The sequence below is a fragment of the Aquila chrysaetos genome, chromosome 10 (assembly GCF_900496995.4).
Source record: "Aquila chrysaetos chrysaetos chromosome 10, bAquChr1.4, whole genome shotgun sequence".
Classification (NCBI taxonomy): Eukaryota; Metazoa; Chordata; class Aves; order Accipitriformes; family Accipitridae; genus Aquila; species Aquila chrysaetos.
In genome coordinates this window covers 9,634,243-9,654,438 of record NC_044013.1, presented here as the reverse complement: position 1 = coordinate 9,654,438, position 20,196 = coordinate 9,634,243, and the positions used below count along the sequence as shown (strand labels likewise).

Here is a 20,196-nt window from a genome sequence, read left to right as displayed (position 1 = left end):
TATATTTCTTAAACAATAATTTTGCTTTCCTCCTGACTTCAAAAACAGACATTCTGCAGAAGGGTTAAAAACTGTAGTACATCTATTTCACTTGAGCCCATTAGAGCTTATTAACTTTCCTCTGTGAATGACCTTCCATACACCACCACAAGGCTGACCGATAGAAGATCCAGAGGAACAGGTGCTATAAAATGAACTAACCAGGCAAATAGAACAGAACTTTCATTTCTAAATAAATGGAAACTCTGATGGCAAAAGAAGTCACTGCCAACTTTATTTGTGGGGAAAAAAACATATAAATTCTGGTTCCATGAGGTTTTCTGCATTTTCTGTTTTTGTTTGATTTTGATATTCCTAATGATGCCCGATTCCTGCTTCCTATAAACCAGCAGTAATAACTATTATTTCAGCATCGTGCCCCTGTGTCGACATGGCCACCAACGTGGCCATAAAGCTCTAGCTGTAGTAGCTTGAAGGACCAAGGCTTAAAACCCATGAAGTTACCTGTTGTGTAATGAGCACAAGATTAATATTTATGTACAGAACCTGAACAAAATCAACTTTCAGCATTTGGCAAGACTTAAAACACTATTTGCCAAGACAGGCATCTAGATGATTAATTTCTGGAGAACACAACCTATATAAAGGTAAAAATTCATAAACCTTATGGTTTCAGAAATAATATATCACAGCTCTGACCCTTCAGGCACTTGTTATTAAAGCTACTCAGATACATAGGTGTTTACTAACTTTGTATGTTGAAATGTGAACTGACATGAACTTAAACATAGCTTTTAAAGAGCCAGTCCCTTTCTGCACTGCATACAGGTTTCCTGAGCAGCAGAGGAGGAAAAGGGAATAGATTTAGACAAGCTTAGAGCAGCTATTTGCAAATTTATGCACAGAAAACTTATTTTAATTCTGATACAGATTTGGAAAGTTTAGTGGGAGCATTTAGGCACTGTGGTGAGTCAAGAGATACAATGCTGACACCCATCACCCATGCCAAAGTACTCTAGAGACAGGCAGTGCTAAGAAAGGGAAAGCAACTGTTTCTCCCTTTAGCTAGCAGCAGGTAGAAGAATATTTCATATATCATATACCTCCTAGCAACACATGGCACTTAAAGAAGCCCTGAAAAAAGACCATACTCAAAACATGTTAGAAGTCTCCAAAATATCCTCTTCCTTAGCAAGTGTGGCATTTTGTAACTCTGGCTTTGCCTTCTTCATCCAACATAACATGCTCACAGTCATGTCCAAGCTGGGGCACATCTAGTTCTCCTTTAGCTCTGATAGGCAAGCGCAACAAACTGTGGGAAGAAAAGAAGTTTGGATTGTCTCATGGAGTAAAAATACATACAGCATATTTTAAAGGAATTATGACATTTCATCTTCAAATGACGTATTATAAATTATTTCATCTAATAATAAAAAATGAATTATTCCATGTCTAGGCTCAGCCAACAGTCTTGTCCAATTGCTGGTATCAAACATGTACCAATAATTCAAATTCCTCCATATCACCACAACTCTCGCCAGGCCTTTCCACTTACAGATAAAAGTTTCCTTTCTCCTCAGTAAAGATGAAATCTCTCTCTTAAGCAAGCAGATCTTAAGCAAGATCTCCCTTTCTGCCTTTTCTTTAAAGGGTTGTCACAGGAGAAGGACAAGGTATGTTATTAACCCATTCCCAACCCATGTGGAAGTTTGCACATTTCATTATGTCTGCCCTTTTTCTCTAAAAATGAGAAATTTCACAACAGAAAGAACCACTAAGCATAAATCTGCAAAATCCCCTTTGCCAGTAGAGCTACCAGTCCTTCTAAACAGGGACTGGGGAAAGTGACGAAAGAAATGCAATAAAACTCCCTTTCAGGTAGTTTTTTCCTGAAAGCCACTAAGATCTGGATCTAGCAAAAGGCTCTGTCAAGATGGAAGAATCAAACCTCATGTAATTAATTACAGGGAAGGAGCCCCTGTCTCTTACTTTATTGGTTTAGATGATATGAAAAATTAAACACTAGTCATGCCCCAGTAAAGTCATTACCCCCCTTTTTTGACAGAAAAGGGACAAAGAGGAAACCATCTTAAAACCAAATTCTCTTCTACATTTGAAGAAAGTCTAGTTAGCTACCAGACCCATACATCTCTACAGACTTTTTTTCCCCCATAAAACAAACACGTAGTTGTTTTCCACTTGCTAGCTCCCCTTTCCATATTTGAAAAGGTATTACACGCTGTCAGGGGCCTTGTGCTCTGCAATGAATGGATTTGATTCCTTTAGCAAATATAAAAGTTTCCTTTCATTTCCATCTCGTGAAACACTTGTACAACAGTACAAGTGCCTTAGCCAAAACCTTTCTTCTATCCTCTTTAAAAGGCAGCAGGTTATCTTCTTGTAGTGTTATTTGGATGACAAGGAAGGAAAGAGACAGGAGACTACCTCCAAACATTATTTCAGAAGATACTAAATCAGGCACTTGAAATTTTAGTGAAAAAAATAATTCAAGCTCAAACTGAAATTATGACATATTCAAAGTGAACTCAGTACTCACAAAAGCTATACAGCAGAAAAGAAAAAAAATCTATCTTCCACTGCAAGAGCCAGCAAAATTACAAGCTGCTTAGCCAACGATCAGCTCTCATACTAAACTGCTTACGTGAGGGCTTGTGAGTCCGAGGCCTTAAGCAACCAAAAGCTAGCTGCCTTTGATCACTAGGTGCTCCAGGAGCCCGTGAGGACACTGACATGTCCTGCAAGCACAGAGGATGACACGAAAGCTTTTCACTCCTGCAAACTAAGTATCAGTCAGACAGTAGCACTCAGAGCTTTGAGTTGTGACCAATTTGAAGTAGTACCTTAGGGCTAAAGGCTGGCGTGGTCTCACTGCCATCTTACCAAGTTTCCAAAACTGTGACTTCAGACTAGAACTAGACAGACAGGTGGATGCTTGACTGTTGTGCTGCAGAGATGACAGTATGTCATTAATAATATTAAAATACAAGCACCAGGCCTGCAATTCTGCCTCGTTTCATAGTAATCTTCAGCAATCAAGTAACTGAGGTTGTCCATCTGGAACCAGTCAGTGCCCGACATGGCCTTTCCGCAGACGGCCCTCCCGAGATGGTCAGGCTCGGGTGGGAACGCATAAGGGACAGAAAGGAGGTGGCAAGAGCACAGCTCACAGAAAAACGGGCCCATCGGGGCGGGGGGGGGGGGGGGGAAATTACTTACAATAAAAACCAAGAAAAATGGGATGGAAGAAAAACTGCTTTTTCTGAAAAAACGAATCTGGCGTGTGAGAAGGCTCTGGATGAGGAATATCTGTACCATCACGTTCCTAACGCCACAGCACTGTGCTCTGTTCCTCTTGCAGCCCCCGCCGCCCCAGGCCAAGGGCAGACCTCTCCCGCAGCTCCTCTCTGCAAGACACCCACCGGTGCCACCTCCGTGCCGGACCCCGCACACCACCGGAGGGCTCCAGCCGCCCCCCGGCCGAGGTGATGACACTTTTCCTTCTTTCTTTCTCTCCTCAGGGACGGCTCCCTGCTGGCTGCCCCCGGGCCCCTCACGCCCCCACCCCGGGGCGGTGTCCGCGGTTCCCTCCCCGCCCCGCGCCGCTTTACGACAGCCGGTGGTGGCTTTGCGGCCCGCCCGCTTGCCGTACGGCGAGCAGGCGCCCTCCGGGAGCTCGGCCCGGCGATCGCCAGTGCGCGGGGTCGGGGCCGGGGCCGGGGCCGGGGCGGCCATGGTGAGTGCGGTCGGGGGGCCCGGGCCCGGCGGGTCTCGCCGTAGGAGCCGGGGACCGCTTGCGTCTGGGCCGGCAGCTCCCAAGCCCTTCTCCGGTCCGAGGAGCTCGGCTCGTCCTTGGCCCGGGCGCGGTGCCGAGGGGCCCGGTGCCCTGGGTCGCGCGGGGAGGGCGCTGCCCCGCACAGGCCGCGGCGGGGCCGTCGGCTCCTGCCTCGGCCCCGGTGCTCTGCGGGGTTAAAGCGGGGCGGCCGAGCGGGACGGCGCCGCCGGGCTGGGTTTCCCTCGTCCCCCGCAGCTGGGGGGGGGTCCCGCCTCTCCTGGGCGAGCCCCAGCCCCGCTGCCAGCAGCGGCTGCGCTGCCCTCGCTGTGCCCCTGCGGTCACTTGGAGCGGCGTGGCCGAAGGAAGTGGCGTTATGACCGCTTTTCCGCTAGTCACGCCGTTTTCAACGTATATACTTGCCCGACCCGGTGTAGAGATTGCCGGGGGGGGGGCTTTTTTTCTTTTCCTTTGGTAAACAAATACTTTTATGTCTTCCCTGTGTAGGCCAGTACAATGGTGGCGGTTGGCCTGACCATAGCGGCAGCTGGATTTGCAGGTTTGTAGGCGACAGGAGGATGCTGAACACCCAGTTGTATTTATCATTGCCGGCTTCAGCAGTGATGAATTTTAAGGTAGTTTAATAGCTGATACAGGATGCTCTTTTGGGAGAGCCTGTGTTGAGAAGCATGGCTGTAACTAAACAAAAGATCAAAGCTTTTACTTTTTTATGTCCCCCAAAAGTTTATTCCAAGGTCTAATCCATAAGTTACCAGTTGCACTGGATTGCTAAATCTTTACAAAACTTTGTACTTGGCCTCGTTCAACACTGATTTCTTTAAGGTCGCTATGCACTGAAAGCTATGAAGCAAATGGAGCCACAAGTAAAACAAGCACTTCAGAATCTACCAAAACCTGTAAGTTTTTGTTTTATCAGTAGCATCTTTTTATTTAAAAGTTTACTAGGTGAAATAACTACAGACTATTGTCTCTGTATAGCATTGCTGTATTTTCTTCTAATACTAAGCATAATTTTGTCAGTAATAACAGAATTTATCTCAGAGATTCTGGTGGTGGTTGACTAATACAGAACTTGTTTTGGCAATTTTAAGTACTCATTTAAATAATGATCCTCTACTTCAACTGAATTTCTATTACAAGCGCAAAAGCAGCTTTGCATTATTCTTACAGACAAAAAGCTCAGCAGCTATTAAAGAAATAATGAGTTGTTTTAACTGATAAACTTAAAAATTAGTGGGTTTTAAACTAACATATTTTCTCTTTCAGGCCTTCAGTGGTTATTACAGAGGTGGATTTGAACCCAAAATGACTAAACGAGAAGCAGCTTTAATACTAGGAGTGAGGTAAAAGGAAATTTATTAGAAATGAAAGGTAAAGAGGTGGCTATAGTGTTACCTAGTTGCTGGCCTGGTTTGAGGAAGACATCATTCTCAATGCTTAAGACTGTCCTATGCCCAGCTTCTCCTGGGAATGTCACTGCCAAGTCAGGAAATACCAAGCAGCCTTTCAGGATTTTCTGTACTTATTTGGGATTCTTTGCTGCATGTTAGCTTGCTTAAAACTAACTCTAGCTGGACTTCCGTACATTTGCAAATCCCTAGCGCATTCAAAAGCTGCATACAGGTCCAGGTAAATACACCATTTTCAGGAAGCCTTGGGGTTTACTCGGTGTGGGGAACACAGTTGTGCTGTCTGCTTGTGGTTCCTGTCACTGCTGGTGAATTTCAGATAGATGCAGTGTGAAGGTGCTGCAAACCCACTTCTTGCATGTGGAGTAAATTCATCCCTTATTCTAGAATATCTTAGATATGAGTACGGTAGCTATCCCTGCCAAAACTTCAAGGGACTTAAGACCAAATACACAAATTTATCTAATCAGATTCAGAATAAGAACCATTTCTGTTTGAAGGCAACTTCCACCTGTGAAGTTTGTATATAAACAGTTTGCTGGTTTTTTTTGTTAAGTAAAATTTGCTGTTGATTTATTTTTTCCTCCAGCCTTTAGGAAGTTGTCCCAGTAAAAATGTTACAACGTAGTTCTGTTTCTTTTCAACTGTGCGAATGACCCTACCATCTCAGACTGCTATAGCATGTCTTCTTCAGCATATAGTGTTTTGGAAAAGCCTTAGAAACCCTTGCCAGGGCTTACATGCTACACATCAATAATAGGAAAGGAAAAAACATACACGTAAGCCGAAGAGTTTATGGATAAGACAGAGTGCTTGCTTGTCCTAAGACATCTTTTAAAGATCTGGGGGATTTTATGAGGTTGCCTTAAGTCAGTTTTTCTCTCTCTTTTAAAGCCCTACAGCCAACAGAAGTAAAATTAGAGAAGCTCATAGACGGATTATGCTTCTGAATCATCCAGATAAAGGTAAGTAAATTAAGTCACATTGATTAATTAATACATGTTTTTAACACAGATTAATAGAACTGTGTAAGGAAGAAGTGACTGACATATGACTACCTCAGCTACTAAAAAAACCCCAGAAAACTCTGAGTGAAAACAAATTTTAGAGTGCCTTAATCCTTATGGTTTTGGAGCATATTTTTGTGTTTGAATGCTCTAAAGCAAGCAGACAGATTCAGCAGGTCAGCTTGTTACTTGTTCTATCTTCTGTGCATTTCAGGCTAAGATATGATTTGTTAAAATGAGACTTAAAATTGCCTTAATTTTAGATGAAAGCCCAGAGTGTATTTGTGTGCTTTATGTACCATGTGAGTCTGAGTTTGTTTGAATGTATTGGGAATTCACCATAAATGAAAAGTATTGAGCCTTCAGTGTCTGTTGAAGACACTAAACTATGAAATATTTCTCTTTGTGGCACTCTGAAGGCTCAGAATCTAGTTAAAGTTAATTAACTTGAAGCATCTATACCTCTTCTAAATTCTGTTTACTTCAGTAAATCAGAATCAGGTGTTAGTGCTTGCCATTTAACTTTTTAAGCCTCACTTAAAAGGTAAAATGGCTTCCTTTAAAGTGACTGCTGAACTTCATTACTTTTATGCACCAAAATCTAAAATAATCCTTGGGATGTGCCTTTCATAGATAATATCTAGTGGAAGTTAACTTGAAAATTAACTTTACTGAATATATGCAGAACCTAAAAATAGCTATCCAAAGACTGCTGGGAGCATTTCACATGTTTTACATGACCTAAGTAAGTTAAATTAAGCTTCAAGTAAATAGCGTAATTCTAGTACTAGTAAATGGTATACGTGTTACAAATACATGCTGCAGACTTTTGCACCTCATGGTCAGTTAGTTACAATTTCAGTGCACTTGCATTGTGGATTCTCTTTCGGTATCTTCCCAAGTCATTTGTTTGTCCTGTTTAAAAACTGAACTAGTCCAGCAGCAGTTCATATGCTGGACTTGAACTAGCGGGGAAAGGTTTATCTGCAGACTTGTTCATTTAATGCTTCTGAATTCTCAACAAACTTTATGCTAAGTCATTAGTGACCACTTCATTTATGACTGATAAAACAGGAGAAAAACCCCACTCCAATAAACTAAAAGCAACCTAACAGCAATGAGCTGTCTGCACACTTAGCTACTGCAGTGACTGTGTGTGTAAACTTACGTGGCTTGAGTTATAACGCAATTTGTTCTTTAACTTGCATAACTTTCAGACCATACTCTTCACTTTTTTTTTCCTGTGTACTGTGGCATTATTAATACCACAGAGGGAAAATATTTTTTTCATCTGATGTGACATGAGGTTATCTTTCTTCTAGGTGGCTCCCCGTATGTAGCAGCCAAAATCAATGAAGCTAAAGATTTACTGGAGGACCAAGCTAAAAAATGAACGAGAATCAGAGGGTTTGTCCATGCAAATGATTATTTTTGATAAATGGCTGAAGAAAAGTTATAATGTCAGTCTTTGACTTAATATAAATGAAGCTGCAAATATGAATTCAGGGAGGTACTTCCCTCCCCACTCACTTCTTAGTCACTTCTGGGGGAAACGTGTGAGGGAGTGAGTCTTAAAAGTTTTTTGCATAGCTCTTTGTTATTAAGCAGCAAAATCTGCCACTCGGAAATATTTTCAGTGTAAAAGAATAATAACTGGGTTGGGCCAATGCATGTTACCAGATACAGGTAGACAGACTTACATGCTGTTACCTAATTTTTGTTAAACTAGCTTTGAAGTTCACGCTGCTGTTCTTTCATATGCCAAAGCCAGCATCATGAATTGGCTTGGGGAGGGGGTGGAAAAAAAAAAGAGGATTTATTTGATGGGACGAATTGAGACAGATGTGTGGTTGTCTCTGGCTGAAGAAATAAAGTACAGGAAACAATGTACACAGTTGTGTTTGCCTTGTGAAAAACAAGGTTGGCTGGGTGGGCTTTTTAAGTGTTACTTACTGATGGGTCTGGAATGTCCCAGATATTTTTAGTAACTTTCAGTTTTTAATGGATTTTATAGCATTTAATAAATTCTAGACTTGTAATATAAGTACTGTAGTTTTATACATTATCTTACATTACAAAGTTAGAATTCACATAAGGTTTGCGTTTATAGTTCTTAGGAAACAGATACTCTTTACAAGACCATCCATGACACCTGAGCTGGATTTATCATGCTGCATGAAGTGTTAATATTAACCCAGCCCAGCAGCTGTCTTTGTAAGTGTCTGAATTGGGGCCAGTGAGTTCTGTCATACTCCAAGGATCTTGCCAGTCTTTCTGCAACTACAGTAAAACTGCTGTACAGCATGTGTAAGAGTTAACACCCATCTGTTCATGAATACAATAGATTTCAGAGCTTTCATTTTTCTAGAAGTAACAAGCCTCTACTTCAGAGTACTACTGTTAAGTAGTCTTGTGTCCTCTGTGTAAACGTTGGCTGCTACGTTGCTGCATTTCTGTAGACTAGTTACTAAACAGCCTGTAAGGATCATCCGAACAACAGTAAGGAAGAGTTTGATGCCTTCAGAAGAGAGGATCAACTCAGTAACATGAGGATGAAATGGAAATATTTAGAACCTATAGAGAGAGGGGGATAACTTTGCTTTACTACAGAAATTAAAGTGCGGTGAAAAAAACAGCTAGAACATTGCCATGCAGCAGTTCCAGAGTATGTGTACTTCAAACCATATGCAGAATGCTACTGTACTTAATTTTTCCCTGCTGAATAATACTTTTTTAAACATAGTTGGTTTTGGTTCCCCCCCCCCCCCCTCATTTTTTACATTTTCTCCACTCTTGTGGCTGCCTTATCAGTTGAGATGCTTGTGCACACTTCAGAGTTACAACAATTTAACTGTTTGCTCTCCAGGAGGGAGCACTGCTGATGAGTGTCAACACTTAAGTCATATTAAAAACTGTGCATCTCCTTAAATGAAATACATACCCAAACCAAGTTGGTACAGCTCTTCTGTAGCTGTATCAGGTAAAGCAGCTGGTGTCACAGGTAGTGCAGAATACTTGTTTTTGTCCTTATTCACTTCTGATGAAATCAGGTAAGACAGAATTTTTTTCTTTCAAGTCAGCACAACTTCACTACTACCAGTTTGCTCTGACTTCTTACAACATCTCTTGCTACCTGGATGTTTTTCCATACCCGTTTTCTGCTTCATTGCTCGTGTGCCTGAAAAGATGGGTTAGTGTGTCACACTTCTAACTTTATAAATTAAAAACTACATCTGCATTAATTCCTATATATGTTAGTCAGGTTATGTGATTCTCCAAGATAAGTCTGGTTTTAGACTTGTTAACTGATGTTTTACATCATCTCCTTAAAGAATGGAAGATTAGCATGTTAGAAAACTCTTATGAAAGAGTTAGAGGTTCAAGCTGCCTCACAAGTAAGTTTCAAATGTTAGTGTTAACAGCTTGAAAACAAAGTCAATAGTAATTTAAATTTCTGATAGAAACAGTCAACAGATGGAAGATCAAAGTTTATTTTCTTTTACTACCAGCATACAAAAAAAACATATTGCACATCAAACAACCAAAACAAAAATAAAAATACTCTACTAAGGACTAACATATGTAGTTTATACAGAATAAACTTTCTGGAAATTGATCTTTTCAGTAGTTCAGGTTATGTCTTAATGGACATGACTAATTCAGCTTAGTGTTAACTAAAGCTATGTTTGATTTTTAAATACTGTACAGTTTAATAAATAAACCAAACAAAGCCTCAATGTAGAACAGTCACTGCCAATGTCACCCAGTATCCCTGCAGATTATGAGAATTTAACAAATGTATTCCAGTGGTCTGCAGATTTTTCCTCTACATACAGCATTTAAAAAACATGTATTAAAACAGACCAGTTTCCAGACTAAACTAATGGAGAAATTACATTTCAGTGCAAAATATTTTAGACTGCATTTCTTTCTAGTATTCCTCAGGTGAAGAAGTGGTTGCATATTATTAAAAATGTAACAAAAGCAGCTAATGCTTTCATAAAGAGTATTATGTTAGGGATCCCCCTCACATCTTTGCCATATTTTGAAAACAAAATAACATTTCCTATAGCCAGCAATTTTGTTTATTTAAATGTTACATATACTATCTCAAGGCACATCTGATGATATATTTATAACACAGTAGGTGTCAAAGTATGTTTAACATATGATTTCTTCAGGATCCCTCCCCTTTCTGTATTCCAAAATGGAGGAACTGAAAGTGCGGTGTCAAGACTGGCGATCCATATTCTATCTTTGGCAAGCTTATACAAGCACTATTTTAAATGTAATGTAAAAGAACTGTAAACTAGGAACTTCAGTTTATGAAACACCATTCAGCACTGCTTCTTCCTGATTATTTCCATCCTCTTGAACAGTAACTTTCTTTTCATCAGGGCTGTGCTGTAGTTTAGAAGGCTCATCCCCAGAAGTTGTAGCCGGACCATTCACTGCCTTTTCAGAAGGGCTGTTTTCATCAATCGCGTCTTTTGCCTTGCAAAAACAAAACCAGGGAAATATTAAAAATTCTGTAAAAATACAGAGTGTAATCTAAATTTCCCTCTGGCTCACACAGCAGCTTTGCAATAGGAAACACCTCTTGTCTGTCTGTGCCAGTATCCCATCATTTATAGCATCCTATTACCTTGTCATTTTTACACCACTTCTGTCTCAAGACATTGTGGAGGAAATCGTCCCAAGGTAACCCTGAGACAGCATACCCCCAGCAAACCCAGAATGTTTTATTTCACAATCTCAACTTCTTCATTGGCCTAGACAAATTAACTGAAAAGTTGAGTTTTACACCCCTTTCAAAGTCCACGGTAAGGATAGATTTTGTTAATCATATAGCAATGGATCTTTCTTATTTTGCTAAACTTGGATGTAACTTGCAGCAGTAAGTTCAACATTACTTTAGAAGTAAAGGCATTCTGCTTTAGTCAGTTCTGAATATTATTTTTTATGCTATGTAATGCCACTCTGATCCTTTAAGGAGAACAGATCTCAAATCTATGATCTTTGTAACAGTAATTCTTTCTAAAATAGTTTGTACAAGTCACTAAACATGGTACCTAGTATCCTCTATTTATAAAGTGTTTTGAGGATTAGTTCTCAAGACTCATCCGTGGATAGCTTTCACATTTTGTTACATAATGCTGCATTAGTAAGTGTAATATTTTAAAATGTGTAAAGACTTAATTTGAGCATTACACTGGTCACTGAAGTCTGCAATGATAGTCTACATACAAGTCAAAGTCAGTTCTCTTTACTCAGGGCCATTTTTGCTTTTAATGATTTATTCTTGAACTCAAATGCATTTGTAGTCAAATGAGGGCAATCTAAATTAAGCATTCCTGTACTGTTTTGCTGCAAGGGAAGAGAAAAAAAGGAAACATACATTAGAAAATAAATCATCTTCTTACCGTTTCTTTCTTGGTTTTGGCTAGTGTCTCCTTTGGAGGGTTTCTCTGTCTACTTTGAGATTCAGCTCGTGATATATAATCAGCTACTGTTACTGTTCAAGGAAAAAAATTACAGTGATGCTCACATCAGAAGTCTAATTTAGCATTAAGCTTCATATGTCTTTTCTGTACAAGTTACACTGTAACTGGGAGACATCTCACAAAAGGCCTTCACACTTACAGGTATCAGCTACATAGCAAGGATCGATTTGTGTCTGTTGTTAAATACAATTTTCAGTTAAATCAGTGGTAACATGACGATCTGAAGGTGGAATTTTAAAGTTAATAAAATAGTAATTTTGGTCCAATTGTAAATTTTATTGGAAAATAAGGGCTTTCAGTACTGGGTTTGAAGAGATCAGCCTGTAGGCTCTTTAAACTACAGACTGTGTTTGTCATTGGGTTTTTACTACCTGGAGTAGTAAAAGAATTTCACACTGATAAAATGAAGGTAAGTTAAAATGAGAAGAATTGGGGGAGGTTCAGAATATGGTATCACTTACAATAAAGCGGCATTCAAATCTTTGTTACTTCGTGAAGCTATTGGCAAGAGAACTCACCCTCCTCCTGGTATTCAAAATGCAATCCACTCCGTTAACTCTGGCTTGTGGGTGGGTGGATTAATTGTGGTGTGTGTACAGACACGCAGAGGGGCTCTGTATGAGCGAGCCATGTTTGCACTGTTAGGGCTACACTTACTGGATGCCGGCCAGGGGTTTTCTGACCTCTTTTTACCACTTCAGTGCATGTTCTTGTAGCCTGGTTTTGTCTTATCCCGCCCTCTTGTAACCACACCACTTGAGAGTCAATTCTATCTTTAGAGTACATAGTACTACAGATTTAAATATACACTTGTATCTTTGATGAGCTAAAGCACATTAGAGTTGGCAAGCATTATCTATTGAACAGTGCAGTCAATTATATTTAGTATATCATGCATTCAGGTGAACTATTTTTCTGGATTTGGGTATGACTGTGCATGAAACCTAAATCAGAAGAGGAAGTACAGCACATGAATTTTCTGCTGCAGTAATTGGACTTCTTACAACTGGGTCCCTGCATAATTGTCAAGACCGAGTGAGTTTCTGCACAAGGAGAATTATTTCTTTAAAATGAGGTTATGCATCCAACTCCTCTAATGTAAAGATGAAACAAGTTTTATGCACACAGGGTAAGACACTGATTCTTAATATTCATGTATGTAGTAGGAACCCAAAATGTATAGCAATGTAAATCAAATTATACAACTAAATGACTGAAGTATGTTGTTAGTATTTAGGAGGGGAAGTTCCTTCTGTCTTAATTTCACTCACTATAGACCTACTAAGTGTTTATGAAAAGATTAAATTATTAGGGCATTTTTCACAAGGACAGTATAACTAACTACAAATGCTCTTACTGTCGCATTTAAAAATATTTATTATGCAAACTGAAAATGGTATCTTGAACAAAGACATCAACAGGAAAAACCGGAGAAATCTTGTTTGAGAAATTTCGTTTTGTTCTTAGAATACTTAGATTTAAAAGAGAAAGACTGTAGCTATTGTCGAGATGACTAAAATCTCTCTGTTGCTGGCAGAAATTAGTTTCTTAGAAGTAAAAGCTGAAATCCATTTTTACTTTTTCCACCCCTTTATAAACTCATATCACTGTTACAAACTAGAATGTTGAGAAGTAATGGGTTACTTTGGGTTTGGTTTTTTAGGAGGGTGGGCTGTTTTTTTTTTTTCCTCCCCCAAGTTTTAGTTAGTGTAATGCAACAACTTTTTTCTTCTTAATCAAATGTTGTATGAGCGCCACAGATAAAAGGAAGACAAATATGGGTGAAATTTTGAACCTGTCAATCTAGAAGACCTTCTGTTACTACCTTACGCCATGTATGTACAAGCACTTTCTAAATAGGGCATTATATTGAAAATTAGCTAGTTCACCTTTAACATTTCAAGTGTTAGTACACACAAAAGAAATGCAACAAGCCACAACAACAAAAAAATTGGAAACATGCAATTTCATTTAAATTCCTCCTCCTTCCCCCCCTCAATTTGTAGATGACTTACAAACGTTCACAAAAGCCGAGGACTGATAGCAGCAGTTTGATACAGGCACAGGACTGGCAGATCCCATGCGAGCTCCCTCACAGCGCTCTGCCAGGGCGCCCGCATCCTGCCATTCCAACTCTTTGCTTCTCAGCCAGCGCTGAAAAGGTTGTGTCACATTCCGTGCAAGGGCACAGATGCAAGTGAGTGCAGATCATGAACCTTCATGTTTGTCTTGATCCTGGACCACTGAACTCAACAGCAGTTTGGCTATTGACTTCAATGAGAACTGGATCAGAAGCGTAACTCGTATGTCCAAGCAAAAAGTTAGACATTATAAATTAGTTTCATTAGGCAGATTAAGAACTTTTATAAGTTCTCCTAGTAGAAGAAATGTCTTTCATCTTATCTAGTAGTCTTATTAGTTATTGAGTAACCTTTTTATATTATGCAGCTATATGTAAAACAGCAGACACAACATTCTCTCATGCTTTTGACCTGAGATTACCCACAGCTCCACTCGAATTACCTGGCTGTCTATCTTCTGCCTGACCCCTGAAGCGACGCCTGCGGCTACGATTGCGTCGCTGGGGTTTTTTGTCACTATCATCTGCAATTGCAAAGTTTACCATGAACTATTTCTGATGACAAAATAAAAAATAAATTCTTCAGCAGTTTCAGCATGGGGCATTTAAAATGGCTTCTGTTAAAGAGACAGGCTAAATTAGACAGGCTGAAAGAAAAACATAACTTTATACTGAAAGCATACACAATAATGCAAAAGCTAGATTTTACTTTTTGCTCTTGGCTCATTAAAACATTTAGGCATATGCTTAATGACCTCAGATTTCATTTATTAAAAATAACCAATATGTCAAATTTTAGCCACATAACCCATGAAAGAAGAGGTTTTTATTCTACATTACTAAGCAACAGATTATATTCTTGTCCCAGTGAGTATCAAGAGAATTTACTGAGGGAAAGTACTGAAGCAGAAGCTGGGTAGAGACAATTAACAGCTACTTAAGTAGCTTTCCTGCACTGGGACTGAGGTTACCAAGGACAAAACAGACTGCTGATCCAACAGCACTGTTTCTATGAAAGCAGCAGTCCTAATGGGAAACAACAAGTTAGTCTTTGGTGTCTCCATCAGACAGTTTTTACAAAAGAGGCACATGAAAATACTAGTGGAGCTCAGTAAACAGGAGATTTCATGGCAGAGCCATGGAGGAAGTCTTTCTTTAATCAGACAGCAACCTTTAACAGAACAACGATTCGTCACTAACAAAAATGAACAAGTGTTTCACTACACTTACATGGACAACACATTTTTTTAGCTTGTTCTGGGACTATCATCCAACTGTTTACATACCTAAACCATTCTCATTAACAGAAGCTGTATCAGACTCTGTCATTCCATCCATAAGAACAGCATCTTCATCAGTCCTTCGCCGGCGTGACCTCCTGCGACGGTTACTACTGTGGTGAGATTCACTAGCATCGGTATCCACAGTCTGGTCTGACTCCGTGTTATCAAGCAAGCTGTAAGGGTTGCTGTCCGGATCTTTAAGCACTAAACAAACAAAAAGTTTCCATTTAAGATACTGCAGTTACATATAATTTGATTTCCATCTGTGTTTGAAAGTTCAAAATACAAAGCAACCTTACGAAAATGTATAATACACAGAACTACAGCATTTATGATTTCATGTGGGTTCCCCTCTGACTCTAATCCAACAGTAAGTATTCTGAGGCACCACAACAGGCACTTGTATTATTTCATCACAAAGATTTCCAAGGTGACATTTGGAGAACTTTTACTCAAAACTGCTAAATGTTTAAAATATACCTTTCACTTCATAGCAGCATGGTACTTGTGACATTATTAAGGTGTTACAAATTAGCACAGTCAACTTCTGATAAAACATAAGGTAACTTCCATGCTATGACTTCTTCTCTCATTCTGTATCTAAACATAAGCTTAACTCAGAAGGCAACCACAGGTAACATGCCAAAGATTTATAAACTTTGATAATACCATTATTATGTGTGTGTAGTAGAGGAAGGAAATGAAGATCATTGTGAGCAGAAGATAAACAAATAGAAATCTAACAACATAGAGCATGACAAGAAACTATCACACAACTCTACTGAAATCCCAATGTATTAAGATTACAATATAAAAATGGAGTACTTAAAAAAAAAAAAAGAGTTAAGAGGTTATACAGCAAATTGCCAAGAACAAAAACTAAATTCAAAATACATTTGAGACACAGTACCAGAGCTAATGGATGACTTGCCACCACGAGGTCCACCACGCCCACGACCTCCAGATACACTACGTCCTCGTCCTCCAGGACGTCGTCTATTGTCACGCTGATGTCTGCTTTCTCTGTCGTCCTCTCCTGCCAAGGACCAGTCACTAAGTTCATCTTTTCTCTCAGATTCTGTTTCAGAGGGATTAGAGAGCTCAGAGTTTGTACCTTGTGCAAGAGGGAAGAGAAAATTGGAAATGAATACGAGATTTCATATTATATTCTGGTTTCAGATTCTCACGAAAGCCTTCCAACTAGCATGGCTGGTTTTGTATATATATTTTGATATATATATGACATATATATAAAAATTAAATACATTTATTAATATATACTTATAAAAGTATCTAAATGTATATATGGTTTTATATTACACATATACTCATATAAAAATATATGCACATATAAAATACAGATAGAGCATGTTACCTACGTTTCTAAGATTCTCAGCCTAAGTTTGTAATAACATGCAAAATAAGGGCTCAAAGATTACCAAAACTGTAATTTATGTACATGGATAAATCAAGGATTAAACAGTATTTCCTCTCTTTGTGTATACACTGCAGGCATTTGGTGCAGTTTCTAGGCAACTTCTCTGAAATTCCCAAGGACAACTTTGCCACCTTATAGCTGATGGCTGTTGCTAAGCAACCTCTTCTGGTGGTTGTAATGCTGCTTGAACAATTTAACTGTTTATATTAAATAGCATCCATGATTTCCCGCCATCTCTAAGCTAATCAAACCCACACAGCTTTTTACTACTTGAAAATTCAACACCTACTATTTATTTTAAGCATCCAGGAACTCTCCCTGCTAACCATTCTGGAATATTTAGACCCATATGGTTCCAGCATGCAATTCTTACCATTTTGGGCAAAAAAATAATACTAAGTTTTCCAAATGTATGTAAACAATCTGAACAACTTTCATTACAGTTTGATCAAACAATTCATTGGGAAACAGTAAAAAACAAAGTTACAAACATTAGCATTATCATCAGAATCAACCTGACCAACATGGCATGATCCTAGAAGCTACAGGCAGTGACAGACTATAAAATCCAGAAGAGCCATCTGTCTGATTTTGTAACAGAAGTGAGCTACATGTAGATGATCAAGAGTCATTTACTGTATTGAATAAATATGAATTTTTTTTTTTTTTTCCAGTTTACTGGAGCACCTATGTTTCTTTGTGGAATACATCTATATTCAAATGCAGACTGTCTCCATTTGGGGAGCTGCTGCTGAATGAAAAGGGGATGTGCACACCTCTAGGGAACCAAATAGCAGTTCCTTGTTAATTTAAAAATGCATCAGAATACCTCACTACATCTTAAAACAAATCCAGTTCGTTCGTGACCAAATAAAAAAAAAGAAAAAAACCCCAAACAAACAGGATTTTGTGCTGTCTCCATTTTAAGTTATGTTGGTTTACTTTTCAACAGTATGTTTGTAAGATGGCCATGATCACAGACAAGCGCTTTCTCCTCCTCAATCAAAACAGATAATGCTAAATCCAGATTTTTTTTTTTTTTTTTTTAAATTTTTGTCTCCTGAAGAGTATCTGTAGCTCTTTCTCTTTCCCAGATTTGTATGATGTAACTACTACTGTTGAAGGATAAGGTCTTACCAGAGTTCAGCTTGCTCATTTTTTCAATTTAAAACTTAACTTCACCAAGAATGTAAATCTAATTAGGTGTTTGAAGCCATGTAAAAAATAAAATGGCAATTCTAAATTTTCAGCCCTACCTGCACTCAACTGTGCTGAACACAAAGAAATCTAGAGACAATTGTGGATTCAAAAGTATCTTAAGGACTCGCTCAATAGATGCTCAAGAAAACTCACCGTAACCAGATGTGTAATTGGGGCCTCTGCGACCTCGCCCTCTTCCACTGTAGGATCTGGAACCTTGCACTGAGGAAAGGGTGCTCTCATCAGTTGTATAACCCTTTTCTTTTTCAGGAACTCTAGCGGAAGAAGGTCTGAAACCCATACCGATCTGACGCAATTGTTCATCAATCTGGAGCCTTTCCAGTCTTAGTTGTTCTACCTCCTATGTAAAAGGAAACAAAAAAAATTGCTAATAAAGCAATGTTCTTTCCCCTCACAAAATGCCATCATCCATGCAGTCATCTTAAAAACTAGCATTCCTGTAGGAGTGTTAACGCCACCTCAAAGGTGACTGCAAATAATGAATTCAAATATGAGTTCTGCGATCTCTGAGTTGTGGAAGAAATATACAACCTTTCTCTTAAATCACCATGCAGAAAGACTGTTTTAAAGACTATTATTACCTTACTTAACTACACTTCACCATGCATTTTCTAGTCAAATTTACAAAAAAGCAAACTGAGAAAGTAACATGATTCAAATTCATTCATTATCTCTGTTAAGTCAACACCACAACTCCATACAAAGCCAACTAATCTAAATGGATAATTGTTCTAATACTACATAGTATTAGAGTGTTACTATTAGAAATTCCATCCTACCCCAACAGAGTATTAACCTCAGAACAACAGAACACTAACATAGACAAAAAAATTGAACGTTACTTCCCAAATGCCATTTAAAACCGTGTTCCTTACAGTCCAATCCTTTCAACACCAACAGCACTAAGTAACCATGATAATGTATTTAAAAGCCTACATAATACCTGCAGGCAAGGGGTGGGTTCAAGGCACCAAACCTTAAATCCCAATATACAGAGGAACAGTTTAATCAACTGCAAATCCCACCGAAGTTGTTGCTCAAAAATTCTGTCACTTAACCGAAGTTTCCTCTACAGATTCTTTCTTCTGAAATACACTCACCTTTAGATATGCGATGTGGTATTCTAGAAGAACTTGGACATTTCCAATACTTTCTTTAGTACCAACAAATACAAACGGTACCATCCCCTATAGGAACAAAGTGTCAAATCTTACTTTCAGAAAGATCATCATCAAAACAACACTTTCTGTTTAAATTATAGAACAAATTACAGAAGTGAGCTCAACAAGCAAAGACAGTAACTCGGGCTGTAAAGAAATAGCTCAAACTGGGGTGAGGGTAGGGGTTTATCTGTTAAGGACTTAAGAGTGCCCAGCTTTCCCAAAAACCTATTCGGGCAGCTGAGTTACCTTCACATACAGCGTTTATATTCCCCCCCATACAACATAACTGCTGTGTGTGTTTATCACAGTAGGTGTGCAGAAGCATCCATAGTTTACCAGGAAGTGTCCAGTGGTTAATTAAACCAACTTCACAATATGAAGCACCTTTAGAAGATTTTATCTTATGTTCTCATATATTTAAAATATGTAAACGCTATTAACACTATCAATCCCAAATTAGTTATGCAGCTAAAGTACATCTAAGGAGAAAGATTTAAAAAAAAAAAAAGTCTTGCTTCAGCAGTAAAAAAAAAACAAACAAAAAAAAAAAAAAACCCAAAAAACAAACCACCCCAAAAAAACCCCAAACCCCAACAAAACCTTTCTTGAATTGTTTCATATAAAATTTACTGCAAGATGCCAGTCTGAAAAAAAACTTAAAAATTGTTCTCTGTATCCACAGAAAAGTTACAAACCTGGCTTCATTAAATAATCCACAAGCATCTAGCCTAGAAAACTACCCATCACAGACACCATGTTTTTGTAACATGGACATCACCACTGTTAGAGGTTGGCCACAAAAAAAAGGGTGCATAGGCCACACAGGCTGTGTATTTATAAACAGCATAATGATGCAGAGATGAAAGAGTGATCCCATTCTGATGCCATAAGGTAGCACTTTAACTCATTTGAGTCATGCCCCAGAAATTCTCACTTTCTACATATATTTTCCTACATATTCTTCATTAAAAGATTCAACGTGACTGGTTTTGATAATAAAACCCTAATCATAGGAAGAAAGAATAAAATACTTACATCTTCACGGGGCAGTTTATTTTCATTATCTCCTTCAATTCTCACCCTGACGACTCCAGACTTGTCTACAATCTCCTGAATCACTTTTCCATTTTTTCCAATAACTTTTCCTTCAGAGGGCAAGAATGGTTAATTTTGCACCCGTGTGCAAAATATTTTAACGGGTTTCTTGGTATTTTAAGTTATGTATAACATAATTGTAACAACCACCTGACTTTCCTCTACCGTTCACTTTGTTTCAAGGT

General features: G+C 38.8%; 3 protein-coding genes across 9 annotated transcripts in view; 1 reads left to right on the top strand and 2 right to left on the bottom strand.

Moving 5' to 3' along the window:
- Window positions 1-256: 256 nt before the first annotated feature.
- LOC115346830 lies at window positions 257-3,753 on the bottom strand. The gene is made up of 3 exons (XM_041126799.1): window positions 3,238-3,753; window positions 2,862-2,965; window positions 257-1,312 (listed from the first exon to the last, which is right to left on the bottom strand). Exons 1-3 carry the CDS (start codon window positions 3,751-3,753, stop codon window positions 1,189-1,191), a joined length of 744 nt encoding a protein of 247 aa, XP_040982733.1. The 3' UTR covers window positions 257-1,188.
- On the top strand, window positions 3,625-8,117 carry DNAJC19 (DnaJ heat shock protein family (Hsp40) member C19). Of its 3 annotated transcripts, XM_030027329.2 has the most exons (6): window positions 3,625-3,754; window positions 4,298-4,349; window positions 4,634-4,707; window positions 5,078-5,154; window positions 6,115-6,185; window positions 7,550-8,117. In XM_030027329.2, exons 1-6 carry the CDS (start codon window positions 3,752-3,754, stop codon window positions 7,618-7,620), a joined length of 348 nt encoding a protein of 115 aa, XP_029883189.1. In that variant the 5' UTR covers window positions 3,625-3,751; the 3' UTR covers window positions 7,621-8,117. The 3 variants fall into 3 exon arrangements, with proteins under 3 accessions (XP_029883189.1, XP_040982548.1, XP_029883191.1); XM_041126614.1 differs by lacking the exon at window positions 4,298-4,349 and having other exon boundaries at window positions 3,687-3,754; XM_030027331.2 differs by lacking the exon at window positions 3,625-3,754 and having other exon boundaries at window positions 4,310-4,425.
- Window positions 8,118-10,294: 2,177 nt separating this feature from the next.
- The window catches only part of FXR1 (FMR1 autosomal homolog 1), a 38,575-nt gene continuing 28,673 nt past the window's right edge, over window positions 10,295-20,196 (bottom strand). For 2 of the 5 annotated variants that reach the window (XM_030027326.2, XM_030027328.2), the window contains exons 10-17: window positions 19,952-20,061; window positions 18,854-18,940; window positions 17,886-18,093; window positions 16,005-16,208; window positions 15,098-15,298; window positions 14,255-14,335; window positions 11,651-11,742; window positions 10,295-10,721 (exon numbers count right to left, since the gene is read on the bottom strand). In XM_030027326.2, the coding sequence (XP_029883186.1) occupies window positions 10,551-10,721; window positions 11,651-11,742; window positions 14,255-14,335; window positions 15,098-15,298; window positions 16,005-16,208; window positions 17,886-18,093; window positions 18,854-18,940; window positions 19,952-20,061 (1,154 nt within the window). In that variant the 3' untranslated portion in view covers window positions 10,295-10,550. Of the gene's footprint in view, window positions 10,722-11,650; window positions 11,743-13,746; window positions 14,032-14,254; window positions 14,336-15,097; window positions 15,299-16,004; window positions 16,209-17,885; window positions 18,094-18,853; window positions 18,941-19,951; window positions 20,062-20,196 lie in introns of those variants that run through there. The other 3 variants (XM_041126613.1, XM_030027327.2, XR_003925275.1) reach the window with 3 other exon arrangements.

What these genes read in the sequence shown, in the direction of transcription:
- DNAJC19 (XM_030027329.2), top strand. An exon ending in GCTTTAATACTAGGAGTGAG is followed by an intron (nt 5,155 to 6,114) that starts GTAAAAGGAAAT and finishes TCTCTTTTAAAG; the next exon opens with CCCTACAGCCAACAGAAGTA. An exon ending in TCTGAATCATCCAGATAAAG is followed by an intron (nt 6,186 to 7,549) that starts GTAAGTAAATTA and finishes TCTTTCTTCTAG; the next exon opens with GTGGCTCCCCGTATGTAGCA.
- LOC115346830 (XM_041126799.1), bottom strand. Translation starts at nt 3,753, where the DNA reads ATGGCCGCCCCGGCCCCGGCCCCGGCCCCGACCCCGCGCACTGGCGAT. An exon ending in CATTTTTCTTGGTTTTTATT is followed by an intron (nt 2,966 to 3,237) that starts GTAAGTAATTTC and finishes TCATCTCTGCAG; the next exon opens with CACAACAGTCAAGCATCCAC. An exon ending in CGCCAGCCTTTAGCCCTAAG is followed by an intron (nt 1,313 to 2,861) that starts GTACTACTTCAA and finishes TTCTTCCCACAG; the next exon opens with TTTGTTGCGCTTGCCTATCA.